Below are 15930 nucleotides of genomic sequence, written 5' to 3'. Positions count from 1 at the left end.
TTTCGTTCACCACTCAAAGCGCAGTTTCTATTCTCCCTTTTTTCCTTTCAATGGTTATGTCTGATAGCTTCTGCTTTATTTTCATTTACTTTACTTTCCTCTATTCATTGCCATTAATTTCTGCCTTCAATTTTCCTTCAGTGCCACTCCTTCCAGAAAACTGTTGCTAACTGTATTGACTTTGTTTCCTACATTCACAATAATTCCTATCTGTATCCAGTGACTGAAATCACGTTGATGAACAGCATTACTTCGGCAGAAGTGACATTATGTGGCAAGAGGGATGGTTTGCACTAATTTTTGTCAGCAAACACTGATGTGGACTTGGCCCAAAAATACTGATGGTGGGCATGTATGCAATAACTTCTTGGCCCAAGTACCCTAAAAAGATCACTTTAATTGCTAACTCCAAAGTGATTCAATGCTTCACTCTCCCCACTCCTGCTGTTCTAACGTACATTTCATCAGCAAAGCAATTGCAAGCTATCAAATAAATAATTGTAAGGCTTCTTACCTTCACAAAAACAGAGAAGAAAATATCAGTGCTAAGCTCTTGTACTTTTTTCGAAGCACTCTTTTTTGCATTGCAATGGTCTGCTTGTTTCTGAATGTCACTTTTCTCTAAACCAAACTGATGGCCAGAACCTGAATAACAAAATTCAGAATACTAAGTACACATAAAATCACCTTTTTTTGCCACATTACTAAATAATGGTCAGTGGATATTTTAAAGTGACTCAAAAATCACGCAATTAGGTTTGAAGCTGTTCGAGAACATAAGCAAAATATTGCAGACGTTGGTGAATAGAAATTTACGCAGAAAATGCCAGAGATTCTCAGCAAGTTAGGCAGCAACTGTGGAGAGAAAAATAGTGAACTTTTCAGGTTGATGACTTTCAACAAGCTCTGCCTGACTTGCTATTTTCAGCATTTTCTGGCTAACAATTTGAATAACTCAGTTTAAATACTGAATTTACAAAATACAATAATTTTGTTGGCACAATATTTAAGTTTATTTTACAACTTCTGGAATAATGTAATGGATAAATGGTTATTTGAGTTTGGATATAACAAAAAACTTAAGTAATATGTCATTTAAACAGAACAGAGCACCATCTAAATCTGTTCATAGCAGTTAAGTGAGAATCCATACAAAATGACTAATTTAGTGAGTGAACAACTGGCTTTCAAACGAACTGTTGCTTCGAATGCCAGTAATGCATTTACCAGTCAAAAAAAACTATTTTGTAACTTCAGTACTATTTATTTCAATTGTAGTCTAGATCATCTGTACCATGAGTTATGGATGTTTTTAGATCAATAATTAGAAGAGATAAAATAAAGGAATGCAAATAATGCTGACACAGTAAAACCTACTTTCACAAACGCATACTTTTAATTGTGCTCTGCGAGATGAATGCTTGATGAGATCTAGACTATAGCATTTGATGAATGTTAAATTGACGTCCAGTTGGAAAGCAGTTACTTAGTACAATTTCTCCAAATGAAACAGAATCTACTTTATAAAGGGTACATTGTATTGGTTAAAACTGAATGCATATTCAATAATCCATATGGCTTTCTTAATTGGCAACAGGAACCAATCTCCCATGCTTCAATACAGATAAAAGAAAAACAAACAATTCAAAAAGTTCAGAAATATTCATTTAAAAATCGACTGTGCATATCAACGCAATTGCATTTTTGAGATAAAATTTTTAGTTAGTTAAGAGATTGATCCAAAGAAAATTCAATAAATATCATGTCATGAAAACAGAAGCAGTCGATATGTAGAGGCAGCTAAATACATTTTCATGTTCAGAATTACACATCGGAAGGTGCAAATAATTTAAATGAAAAACTGATAGTTGTAAAAAGATATTAGTCACTAATAGAAATTCAGGGCAAGAATACAACCTAATTATTTTTCTTCCTTCCTGAACACAGGAATTCTGAAAACATTTAACAGCTGTGTGGCAAAAATAAGGCCTTCTTTGGCTGAAAACGAACTCCAAAGGCCAAATTTGAGATATAAGACCCTGCTTAAAAATGGTACCACCCTGCAGTACAAATCTATTTTAAAACACTAAAAGCAGTTCAAGAGAAATATATATTTATTCAATACTTAGTTTTATTTCACTATGGACACACACACTTTAAGCAAAGATTGTGTTACCTACCAAGTAATGCTGCAAGAAGTCGATGCACAATAATATCAGCATAACGACGAATGGGGGAAGTGAAGTGAGTGTAGAAAGGCACATTGAGTGCATAATGGCGGAATAATGTTTCATCACGAAGGACTCCAGTACAGAAGTACTGTGCCATCTGGAAGGAGATTAATTACATTTGCACTGTGGTTGTTTTCATTTAGGAACATATAAAACATATGGCAGAACTTGTTTTTTTAATATATAAAAATCTCACAATTTATGCTATAGCTTTCTCAGATATTTCAGGACATTGTAGTCCCAAGAAAACATAAGCCACAAGTCTATCAATAGAGTAATCCTATAGATGAAGGGAGGTACCCTTCCCTTCAAAGAACGAAGATGACTCAGAAGTACCTTTTTTCATTTCTGGAATCATTATAGAAGTAGATTCACTGATTAATGACATTAGGGGTGGATGAAGCCTTCTGCAAAAATGTCCCAAGTCAACTGGATGTACACTTGTCTATGTTCTACACAACAGTTTAACAAAACAGCATTTATAAATAACCTCAATAGGCAATCACAAATGTGTAAAGAGCAGCTACAGAATGAGACTGCAGAGGCAGCATGGTGGATCAGTGGTTAACACTGCTGCCTCACAGCAACATGAACCCAGGTTCAATTCCACCCTTAGGTGACTGTCTGTGTGGAGTTTGTACATTCTTCATGTCTGCCAGGTGCTCCAGTTTCCTCCCAAAATCCAAAGATGTGCAGGTGATATGGATTGGTCATGCTAAATTGCCCATAAATGTCTAGAGATGTGCAGGCTAAGTGGATTAGCTATTGGAACTGCACAGTTACGGGGATAGGGTAGGTCTGGGTGAGGTACGCTTTAGAGGGTCAGTGTGGACTTGATGCGCAGAATGGCCTGCTTCCAGATTCTATGATTCATTATTCAGTATCACAGGTCAAGAAAACATATTCAAGATCACAATACATAAAGAAGTGAATGTAATTCTGATAATCAATAAAAACTGGGACAAACTTGCAGTTATTATTTGAATAAATAGATTTAATTTCAAAACACCTTCAGCCAGATTTTCTGGTGAGTGGCAATCTCACGCAGATTGTTACTCTGTCCTTCATTTTTTTAAGAAAGAAGAGAGCTCTACATTTTTGAGAGGAGATTCTGTTCATCTCTTCCTCATAAATGAGCATGCATACTTTCATCCTGACAGTTCTTTCTAAGTTGAGATAAAAAGATGGAGCAGATAAATTTACAAATTTGGGAAAGCAAGATTTCTTGTTTGTTTGCCATTGTGATGGTGGTGAAGCGGTGATGGCAGTGCTGTAAACATTTTGTCTATTTCGATTTTTGTAAGGCTTTTGACAAGGTTTCACAAGCTAGACTAATTAGTAAAGTTAGGTCACATGGGTTCTAGCTGAGCTTGCCAATTGGATACATAATTAGCTTAATGGTCAGAGACTGAGAGTAATAGTGGAGGGTTGTTTTTTCGGACTGGAGGCCTGTGTCCAGCGGTGTTTTACAGGGATTGGTGCTGGGTCCTCTTTTGTTTGTCATTTATATAAATGATTTGGATGAGAATATCAAAGACATGATTTGTAATTTAAGGACGACACCAAAATTGGTGGCATTAAAGATAGTGAAGGTTTTCTAGATTACAAAAGGATCTTGATCAAACGGATCAATGGGCTGAAAAATGGCAGATGGAGTTCAATTTGGATAAATGCAAGGTATTACATTTTTGTATTGTTATAAAGCAGAGGTCGACCCTCTTCTGATAACTAAACCCGAAACACCCTGAGAGGCGTGCCCCATAATCTGTTGAGTGAAGTGTGGAAAGTAGTATAACCTACCTTTCACCCCTAATCTATTATAAAGGAGTGGTTAAATGAAATGAAATCCTTTCACTCACTTTACAACCAACAAGCAACAATTTATTTATCTAACTCCCACAGGGAACAAATTAACGGAACCCACTAACAAAGTGAACACTTGCCCTCAAACTACTAACTATTCCCGAATAAACAAAATTCTAATGGTACACTGTTCCAATAAATGTAAGTCCCGCCTATATAAAATACAATAAAAATTTTAGAACCTAATCTTTCAAAATTACAGCCAGGATACGTATTCTGGAATGCTGCGCATACTCTCTGCTGATCTCTCAGGAATGCCTCTTCATTTGAATGTGTGAGTCAGGAACACCTCTCTCTGTCAAATTATTGTGTCAGAAATATAAAATTGTCGCTGTACCTTTAATCGGATAGCACTAATCTTTTCAGATGGCAGTTTGTTCTCTGCCAATTTCAAACACCCTCTTCTTTTATACCTTTGATGACCTATTAATCTCTGTACAATCAGTTATCAAAACCATCGGATTTAAATTTAATTGGTCCTTAGTGTCCAAGTGCCTGGTTAAATTAATTGGCTAAATCTAAAAATCTGTTGTCTTGGTAAAAATGCTGCTTTGCTTTCTAATAGTATAGCCTTTTGAAATAAATGTTTCAATTTGAGCACCTGCAAACTGGCAAGTTGCTGCCCACAGACACTCAGTAGATTAAGTATAAAATAAAGTACCTTTTAAAAGGATTGTACACTTCTACCCCCTATCATTTTACCAACATCAAATTCTAACATCCTGCCTTTCAATCCACAAATATTCTACCCAACTTTGCAACAGTACAACAAACAAGGGTAGGGCTTATACAATGAATGGTAGGGCCCTGGGTAGTGTTGTAGAGCAGAGGGATCTAGGGGTGCAGGCATAAATCTTTGAAGTTTGTGTCACGTATAGACAAAGTGATCAAGAAGGCATTTAGCAGGCTTGCCTTCATTGCTCAGAGCTGATAGTATAGGAGTTGGGAAGTTATGTTGAGGACATGGACAAGGCCTCTTCTGGAATATTATGTCCAGTTCCAGTCGCCCAGTTATAGGAAGGATATTATCAAGTTGGAGAGGATTCAGAAGAGATTTACCAGGATGTTGCCAGGTAGGGAAGATTTGAATTATAAAGAAAGGCTGGATAGGTTGGGACTTTTTTCACTGGACTGTAGGAGGTTGAGAGATTGCCTGATACAAGTTTATAAGATAATGGTAGTTGTCTTTTCCCGAAGATGGGGGAATTAAAGACTAGGGGGCACATTTTTAAGATTAGAGTGGTGCTGGAAAAGCACAGCAGGTCAGGCAGCAACCGAGGAGTGGGAAAATCAATATTTCGGGCAAAAGCCCTTCATCTGGAATGAGGTAGGGAGCCTCCGGGGTGGAGAGATAAGGGGAGAGGTGAGAGATTTTAAAAAAGACATGAAAGGCCAAGTTTTATTACACAGAGGGTGGTTCGTGTGAGGAAGAAAGCTCCTGAGGAAGTTGTGGATGCGGGTACAATTACAACATTTAAAAGACATAGATACATGAACAGGAAAGGTTTGGAGGGATATAGGCGAGGAGCAGGCAGGTAAAACTAGTTTAGTTTGGGATTATGTTCATCATGGACTAGTTGGACTGAAGGGTCTGTTTCCGTGCTGTATGATTCTATGACCAGTAATCCAAATGTCAAGGTCAGTCCTCCAGGGACATGGGTTCAAATCTTACCAACTCGTTGGGGAAATTCAAAGTTAATTAATAAAGCCCAAATATTAACAATTATTTGGTAGTACTGAACTTGAGTACAGCTGAAGAAAGGTTCATTTTATCAAATATTTACTGTGTTGCAAAAATCTGAAGGGATCTGCCGTTTGATACGATGTGCCTGTTTTTCTGATGCTTACAGACCTGGCATCACACTCCTAGTTAAATTCAGGAACATTATGCATTTGTGTGATACACAGCAACATCCTGTTAGTGATAAGCACCAACTGCGTTGCTATCACTGGGGGTGCAATGGCCTAGTGGTATCATTGCTAGACTATTAATCCAGAAACTCAGCTAATAGCAGATAGTGGAATTTGAATTCAATAAAGAATATGGAATTAAGGGACTAATTATGACTATGAAACCATTCTCGTTTGTTGGAAAAACCTACCTGGTTCACTAATGTTCTTGAGGGAAGGAAATCTGTCATCCTTACGTGATCTTGCCTACATGCAACTCCAGACACCTAACAATATGTTTGACTCTCTGGACAATTAGGAATAGGCAATAAATGCTGGCCTAGCTAGAGATGCCCACATAATTAAGAAAATTAATAGCAGTATAAAACAACCACCTTTCCCGTTGTTCAAGCTTTTGAGACACCTTATGCCAGAATAATGGAGATCGACTGGGCAATATTCAGTGATGGTGATAAGGCCATTTGAGTTTGCCCAAAGTCATCCTATGGGATAGTGGTTATATAGACCATATAATTTCTTGCTCTATTTCGTGCAACAGTGCACACCATTAGATGTTAAACATGCCATCCTTACTTTTTTTATTTATTCATCTTGTGGGATGTGGGCATTGCTGGCTGGTCAACATTTATTGCCCATCCCTAGTTCTCCCTGAAAATGTGGTAGCCAGCTGCCTTCTTGAATCACAGCAGTCCACCTGCTATGGGTTGACCCACATGCCACTGGGGAAGGAATTCCAGGATTTTGACCCAGCGACAGTAAAGGAACGGTGATATATTTCTAAGATAGGATGATGAGTGGCTTGGAGTGGAACTTGAAGGTGGTGGTGTTCCCATGTATCTGCTGCCCTTGATCTTCTAAATGAAAGTGCTTGTGGGTTTGGAAGGTGCTGCCTAAGGATCTTTGCTGAATTTCTGCAGTGCATCTTGTCCATAGTACACACTGCTGCTACTGAGCATTGGTGGTGGAGGAAGTGGATGCATGTGGATGCAGTGCCAATCAAGCAGGCTGCTTTGCCCTGGATGGTGTCAAGCTTCTTGAGTGTTGTTGGGGCTGCACTCATCCAGGCAAGTGGGGAGTATTCCATCACACTCCTGACTTATATCTTGTAGATAGTGAACAGGCTTTCAGAAGTCAGGAGGTGAGTTACTTGCCGCAGTAATCCTAGCCTTTGACCTTCTCTTGTAGTCCTGCACTTAAATGGTGAATTCAATTGAGTTTCTGATCAATGATAACCCCCAGGATGTTGTTAGTTTGGGTTTCAGTAATGGTATCACGGAATGTCAAGGGATGGTGGTTAGATTGCCTCTTATTGGTGATGGAGATAGCCTGGCATTTGTGTGGCGCGAATGTTACTTGCCACATCAGCCCAAGCCTGCATATATTGTCCAGATCTTGTTGCATTTGGACATGGGCTGCTTCAGTGTCCGAGGAGTTGTGAATGGTGCTGAATATTGTGCAATTATCGGCAAACTTCCCCACTTCTGACCTTATGACAGAGGGAAGGTCATTGATGAAGCAGCTGAAGATGATTGGGCCTAGGACACTACCCTGAGGAATTCGTGCAGAGATGTCCTGGCCTATGTGTGACTCCAGACCCATAGCAACTTGACTAACTCTTAACTGCCCTCTGAAATAGCCCAGCAAGCCACTCTGTTTAATGACAATTAGGTGTGAACAACAAATGTTTGCTCAGTTAATTTAAATTTCATCAGCTGCTTTAGTAAGATTTGAACCCACGTGCGCAGAATATTAGTCTGGACCTCTGAATTACTAGTCCTGTGACCTTACCAGCAGGCCATCATCACCCATACCACAAATACGTATTCTATATCTGTGTTACAATGTATCATAAATGCATGACTACTCAATTGTGAATAGTAGTGCAGTTTGGGCAAACTTATTATTTGTGACTGAGTTAGGAATGTAATGCCTTGTACAGAACTTAAGAACGTGACAAAATGAACACTGACCTTTGCTAATCAAGACTTCAAAGTACACTGTAATGAATTTCCACTGAACATTCTGTTTGTACAGTCAACTTAAATATGAGCATAGTACATTAATACATTAATTTGTGTCGGCTCACAGAAATGTAGATAAATGTAAAGAATATAAAGTTCATTTCTAAATAACAGTGCATTTGTAATTACACGAATGCTGTCACAGCTGTATATGCAAGTTTATTTTCTTGAAGTCTGGAATCACGTACATTTTTGTTAGCAGACTAATATATTATTCTTGTACAAACAAGAGATCTTTATACCATTTAAATCTCTTTTACCTGCATTGGTCGAGAACACATATGGGTCAGTACTTCTTTTCTGGCAGCAGAATACTCGTCGTTCCCAACAGTTTCATTTAAGGTCTTCTGTTTGGCAAGTCAGCAAACAAAAAAAGTTAGCTTTGAAATCATACCATCTGGAAGCTATGCACTGAATCAAAACAAAACATTTAACGTTACATGAACATTGATCAAAGGTTTATTTCTTCATATTCTTCCCTGGTAAACAACAAGTAAATATATTTTAAAGTGATTTTTTTTGTGAGACAGTGAAGATATAATCAAATCAGGTTTTATGTTAATTTTTATTGTTGTTTGAAAAGTGGGTGCTGCTATTCCATTATGCAATAGCTGGAAGTTTCAGATGATATTCTTCCACCAAAATGAAGGAAACATTAGATTGGGTTTCCTCTTGTATCTAGGATTTGGCTTGCTTTGATACACCTGAAATAAATCAAAAGAATATATACTCTGCCAGAATTTATATTTTGTCTACTCTAGTAAGACTGCAGCACAATACTGGGTGAAATATATCTCAACTTCACTTTTAAGTAAAAACATCAAGGTAGCAGAACAGGAAGTGGTGGAGGCAAGTACAATAAAAACATTTAAGAGGCATCTGGTTGGGTATATGAAGAGGAAGGGTTTAGAGAGATATGAGTCAAACACAGGCAAATGGGTCGAGGTCAGATTGGGATGTCTGTTCGTCATAGATGAGTTCGACTGAAATACAGTGCAACACTTACTTTCAGAACTATAAGCAGATTGCATTAGCTAGGTAACACACAATAACTATATTAAAAACTAGGATATCACAAACCCAATAGTTTTAAGTTACTATAGTTTCCTTCAAAGGCAGAAATTACATCCTTGACCCACTGGATAGTTTTTAGCTTCTATCTTTCTCTGTGATTTCTGTTTTCAGCATCTGGTGGCATTTCACCTGAAGAAGCAGTGCTCAGAAAGCTTGTGATTTTAAATAAACCTGTTGGACTATAACCTGGTGTTGTGTGACTTCTGACTTTGTCCTCGCCAGTCCATCACTGGCACCTCCACAAGATGTATGAAGGAGAGGGTGAAATGATCTCCAGATCTGAATTGCAGACCACAAACACAATTTCAGTAAATCAATTTTGAGAGATTCAAAGAGAACTGTTTAGAAGCAGGGACTAGGGAAGAGTAAAGAGTTTTTAAAATAGCATTCCCCTTTTAGCTGGCTCCTCTAAAATTAACTTTGAATTAATATCAAGAGTAAAACTATCAGATTTTATTTCAGAGACGCCTGCTTCAATGGAGCCTCTAGACCTGAAGCAATTTCAGGAATGATCTGGTCCTTAATCAATATGTTGTAAACGTAAAACTAAATAAACTAAACAAAATATAACTAAAAACTGCCTTAAAAATAAACTGCCAAGGGAATTTGTATAAAAAGACTTCTTAAACAACTCAAGCAGGCTGTATTGCTTGTGTAAAATATATAGAAGTTCTGGATTTTCTAATCAAGTTTTATATTTATTTAATTATGATTTTGAAAACATTCATGTTATGATTTATCATTGTGTACGTGATCAAAATCAACCTTACACATGATAACTCAGGATGCAAAACAAGCCATTGCCAGCTAAATTCTCACAGAGGATGGTGCATGTATGGAATGAGCTACCAGAGGAAGTGGTGGAGGCTAATACAAACGCAACATTTAAAAGGCATTTGGATGGGTATATGAATAGGAAGGGTTTAGAAGGATATGGGCCTAGTGCTGGCAGGTGGGACTAGACTGGGTTGGGATATCTGGTTGGCAAGGACGGGTTGGACCGAAGGATCTGTTCCCGTGCTATACACTTCTATGACTCTATGCTCAGAAACAGCCTTTATTAATCTTCATGTATAAACTACCTAGTCACTAAGGGAAATGTCTTTCAAACTTGTGTAGAATGTCTCAAATTTGTATGAGTATATACAAATTATAAAATGAAAATAGGTACTACTGCTTATATTTTTGACTAAGTTATTCAATATTGTTTGCAATAAACAGTTTCAACAATTAGAGAAGGACTTAGACAGTTATGAAACAAATCCATGCATACTGACCATCTCCTAATAGGCTGGAGAAAATGAGGACAGCAGATGCTGGAGAGTCAGAGTCAAAAAGTGGGGTGCTGGAAAAGTACAACACGTCAGGCAGTATCTGAACAGCAGGAGAGTCAACTTTTTGGGCAAAAGCCCTTCATCAGGAATGTGGATGGGGAAGGGGGCTGAGAGATAAAGAGAAGGGTGGAGGTGGGGCTGGGAGGGGGAAGGTAGCGGCAAGGTGATAGGTGGATACGGGTTGAGGTTAATTGTGATAGGTCAGTGGGAAAGAAGATGGACAGATAGGACAGGTCAGGTCAAGAGGACAGAGCCGAGATTTTGCTGCACATCCACTCATCTCATCTAATCTACTGTGTCCGTTGCTCTCGAATTGTGGTCTCCTCTCCATTGGGGAGACAGAACGCCAACTCAGTTCAGGGAACATTTCTGGGACACATGCACCAAACAACCCCACTACCCTGTGGCCAACCACTTCTACTTACCCTCCCACTCCCCTAAGGACATACAAATTGTGGGCCTCCTCCACTGCCAAATCAAAGCCACCCACCAACTGGAGGAAGACCGCCTCATCTACTGCCTCAGGACCCTACAACCTCACGGCATCAACATCAGCTTCACTAGTTTCCAAAGCTCCCCTCCCCCTCAACTCATCCCCGATCCAACCCTTCAACTTGGCACTGGCCTCTTGACCTGGCCTGCCCTACCTGTCCATCTTCCTTCCCACCAATCTATCACAATTACATCCCCCCACCCATATCCATCTATTGCCTTCCCAGCTACCTTCCCCCCAGCACCACCCTCACTCCTCTATTTATCTGTTAGGCCCCTTCCATCTCCACAGTCCTGATGAAGGGCTTATGCCCGAAACATCAACATTCCAGCTCTTCGGATGCAGCCTGACCCACTATATTTTTCCAGTGCCCCACTTTTCAACTCCGTCTCCTAATAGGTTGTCAATTCTCCCAGAATGTCCAGCTCCATAGAAAAGTACTTTGTATTCATGACGTGCGCCTATATGCCCACTCCTTATGGATTAGAGATACACACAAAGCGCAGCCGAAGAATTCACAATAAAGATTGAATGGATTGATTCCCTGACAAAATGGGATTTTTAATCAGTACATTCAAAATGATCTTTGGTTTGAGATTCTGGACATTTTGCAAAACTGGGTGTAATATTAAACCTCCAGAAATTCATCAAACAAGTGCAGACATTTCATAGAATGATCACTTAATAGTACACAAGTAAGATTTTAATATTACAATTGTACTTAAAATTTGAAACATAATTGGAACGCCAGTTTACTTGACAAATTTTTGATTCAAAAGTGTTTCAACTCATCTGTTTTCAATTAAAGACAGAAGCTTAAACCATCACATAGTTTTGTACCCAATTTTTCTGTAAACTCACGTGTAATGCGCCTGCAGTTCTGAAGTCAACCTTAAGTCCCAGCTCCTTAAAGAATGCAGCGAGGTCATCAAGCATGTTTGTTTGTGGTGGTGGATGTCGGCGCAGTAAAGCTTGTTCACTGAATTTACTATAGATCGTGTGGGCAACTGCCATGTTTGCCAGTAACATGAACTCTTCAATCAACCTAAAAAATGTGCAAAATATTTTCAGGTAATAAAAACACAACATGTACCTTAACATTGCCATTAATAAAAAGGAAAAGACTTTCTTACAAATGTGAACTCCTCCTTTACTGTTGCATTGTCATTTTATCCATGTTTCCTTTGATTACTTTTAGGTGTGGGATGAGGGAGGGCAAGGGAGTGAACACCAGATAAAACAGTGTGAGGAGAAAACATATGCATGCTGCAACAGGAAAGTTGTGAGTTGATTGATTGTTGAACAGTTACTATTACAGACCGTGTTTCAATTTTAGTAATTTTGAAAACACATTTCTAAACTAGTACAGGGCAAGAGAAAAAAAAATCATAGATACAGGAGAGGGAACTGACTGGTGAGTAAGGGGTAAAGAATTTCTTTTTTTATAATTTATCTCCATTTTTATAGATAATAGTACAAGAGTAAGGTAAAGTAGATAAAGTCACAGATGATAAAGTAACAAATAAAGTATAAGTTGAGGTATGGCAATTCAACTTAGTCAAGTGAAATGGTCATCCTGTGGCAGGTGGGGAATCGTGCATGCCTTTCGGTAGATGAGCCCTTGTGCGGAATCTGTCACGAGCTGTACAAGCTTGGCTCCAGGATTCAGAGCTTGAGCAGCAGTTAGCATCACAGAGGTGAACCTGTGAGGCACAGAACTACATGGATAGCACATTCAGAGAGATGTCACGCTATATGTTAGACAAGCAAGAGGTTGGGAATGGAATACTGCAATAAAGACCAAGAGAAATCGGCAAGTAAAGTAAGTTTTCCCAGAAGCCCTGCAGGTCATGAGGCAGTTATCTTTACTGGATGTCAAAGATTATTGGATCTTTGAAGGAATGCAGCAAGAACCAAGGCAAGCCACTGGCACTATGGGTGGCAGTTGAATAGGGGAGGAGAAAGAAGAGCAAAGAAAGTACTGACAGTGAATTCTTGAGTTAAGTGAACACACAGGTGTTTTTGCAGCCATCAAAGTAATGGCATGTTGTCTCCCTGGTGCCAAGGCGGAGGATGTCATGGAATGACGATATGACATTCTTCTTCTGGATGACAAACAGTCAACAGTCATGGTCCACATTGGTACTAATGACCATAGATAGAAAGGATGACTCTATCTGCAATCACAGAGAGCAGGATATAAAGCTAACAAGCAGGGCCTATAAAGTAGTAATCTCCAGATTACTCTCAGCGTGCCAAATACAGAATGGGGAGGACAGATGAATATGTGGCATGATATATGGTGCAAGAGGGAAAGCTGAGATCCTGAGCTAATAGAACTGGGTCTGAGGAATATAGCGTTTGTACATGCCAAACATGTTGTATCTGAACAGAGCTGGGACTGAGTTATTTGTGAGGTATTTGCTAAGTTCTATTAGCAAGGGTTTAAACTAACTCAGTAGATGTCTCTCAACCAGAACAGAATTTTAGAAAGTAATATCAGGGTATGTGAAATACTGAGAGAGGCAGATAACCCTAAAATAATGAATGATAAGTTAATGGGTAAAGTTGGAGTAAACGGGGAAATAGTGAAATCTAAATCAGGGTTACACTGTACATATGTGAATACACACAGTTTAGGATGGCACAGTGGCTCTGTGGTTAGCACTGTTTCTTCATAGCGCCAGGAACCCGGATTTAATTCCACCTCAGGTGATTGTCTATGTGGAGTTTGCACATTCTCTCCATATTTGCGTGGGTTTCCTCTGGGTGCTCTGGTTTCCTCCCACAGTCTAGAGATATACAGGTTGGGTGGATTGGCCATGCTAAATTGCTATTATGTCCAGGGATGTGTAGGGCCATGGCAAGGGCAGAGACACAGGGATAGGGTAGGGGTTGGGTCCGGCTGGGATGCTCTTTCGGGTGGAGGGGGGGTTGTTGACATGAATTCGATGGACTGAAGGGCCTGCCTCCACACTGTAGGGATTATTTGTTGATGATAATTAACAAAATTGGGGGCAGGCAGTTTGTATAAAGGGAATAAGATGTGATAAAGATAATGGAGACCTGTCCAAGGGAAAGGCAAATCTATTCATTAAATGTTTCTGTTTACAAGGTGTTTAGAAAGATTAAGAAAGGGAAAAAAATGGAGAAGGGGTAGTGTTTTTGGTGAAAGAGAGTATTGCAGTACAGGAGAAAGAGGGTGTTTCAGAGCCCTCAAGGACAGAATTGATTTGGCGAGAGCTACAAAATAATAAATGTGAAAATTCATTGCTAAGTGTAGTATACAGACCACCAGGTAGTTTGAAGGATAATGAGGAACAAATCTGCAAGAAAATTACAGAGAAGTGAAACAGGGAGGTTTATAATGGAACACCTGAATTGCCCACATATCGACTTGGATAACAGTAGTATAAGGGACTGCAAAGAACAAGTGTTCTTAGATTTTGTTGAGAAGCATTTCCAAAAGCAAAAAAGTGAATTGGCCAATAAGAATGGATGCATTGTTAAGATCTGGTTCTTGGGAATGAGATGGGTCAAGTAGATCAAATGACAGCAGGCAAATATTTAGGTGACAATGATCATTGTATCATAAGGTTTAGAATGATGGTAGAAAATGACGTTAGTCAAGCCAGAGTATAAATAGTCAACTGGCGAGGTACTTAAGCTTGATAATGCAGCAAAACCAGATGAGAAGCATTTAAGGATACTGAAGGAAGCAAGAGTGAAAATTGCAGAAGCACTGGTAATAATCGTCACTCTTCCCTGGATTTGGAGTGGTGGGGGAGGATTGGAGAATAACCAACATGATCCCCTTGTTCAGAAAGTGGAGTTAAAGATCAGCCCAGCAACTACAGACCAGTCAGTTTAACTTCAGTGGTGGGGAGAATTTGAGAAACATTACTATAAAAAATTTTGGACTGATTCAGAAAAGTCAGCATGGATTTGTTAAGGGAAAATTATATCTAACTACCGCTTCCAAAAGCTCCAATAAGTTAATGAGGCAAAGTATCGACACACAGTCTCACTTTACGTAAGCCATGTTCTGGAACAATTCTTGCATTGCCTAACCCAGTTCCAACCTTCCAGCTCAGCACCATCCTCATGACCTGTCCTACCTGCCAATCTTCCTTCCCACCTATCTGCTCCACGCTCCTCTCTGACCTTTCACCTTCATCCCCACCTCCATCCACCTATTGTATTGTTTGCTACCTTCTCCCCAGCCCCACCCCCCCTCCCATTTATCTCTCCATCCCGGAGGCTCCCTGCCTTCATTCCTGATGAAGAGCTTTTGCCCGAAACGTCGATTTTTCTGCTCCTCGGATGCTGCCTGACCTGCTGTGCTTTTCCAGCACCACTCTAATCTAGACTCTGATTTTCAGCATCTGCAGTCCTCACTTTTCCCTACTCCAAACATCCCTGTAGCTGCAGGGTGACCAGCTTCTGCAACCTGCCCTCCAGGAATCTCCCAGTTTCCTGTTTGATTTGCACTGACTCCAACCATCCCTCAAGCTCAGAAACCCCAAACTCCAAACTGAAGTTTGAGTAACAGGAGACATTTCCTGCGCATATCCTTATCATTTGTTCCTGTAAGGTACACGAATTGAAGACAACTGGTCTCAGCATTTTGCTTTAAAAATCCCTTTTCTATTGCTATTCTCATTATTACTCTTAGTGGTCACCATTTAACTGTAATAAATGGAAAACGAGAATCTACACTATTGGTTGATGAGCTTTTATTCTGATGATAGGTAATCAACCTGAAACACTAAATGTTTTTTCCTCTCGAAAGATGTTTCCTGGTCTGCTGAGTCTTTGTTTTCACTTCAGATTTCCGGCAGTTGCATGTCTTGCTTAAAATTGCATTACATTAGTATTTTTCAAAACACCTTTTGCTACCTTGTATATTTCATTCTTTATGCTTACTGCATCCTGGTGAAGTATGACTTCATGTAACTTCCCTAGTTTTCTTTTTCCAAACTCAAGCTCATGTATTTCTTGTA

At 39.4% G+C, this 15930-nt stretch overlaps 1 protein-coding gene across 1 annotated transcript in view; it reads right to left on the bottom strand.

Annotated features, from left to right (window-relative positions):
- Nucleotides 1–15930, bottom strand: part of dis3l2 (DIS3 like 3'-5' exoribonuclease 2) — a 299652-nt gene that overhangs the window by 22020 nt on the left and 261702 nt on the right. Inside the window, exons 16-19 of the mRNA XM_043702288.2 lie at nt 11789–11972; nt 8287–8373; nt 2181–2328; nt 515–645 (exon numbers count right to left, since the gene is read on the bottom strand). Of these exons, the coding sequence (XP_043558223.2) occupies nt 515–645; nt 2181–2328; nt 8287–8373; nt 11789–11972 (550 nt within the window). The remainder of the gene's footprint in view (nt 1–514; nt 646–2180; nt 2329–8286; nt 8374–11788; nt 11973–15930) is intronic.

Source organism: Chiloscyllium plagiosum, unplaced genomic scaffold, assembly GCF_037043375.1.
Source record: "Chiloscyllium plagiosum isolate Xiang-an unplaced genomic scaffold, Cpla_swu_hap1 HiC_scaffold_13, whole genome shotgun sequence".
NCBI lineage: Eukaryota > Metazoa > Chordata > Chondrichthyes > Orectolobiformes > Hemiscylliidae > Chiloscyllium > Chiloscyllium plagiosum.
This window is presented reverse-complemented; position numbering and strand designations above follow the sequence as displayed.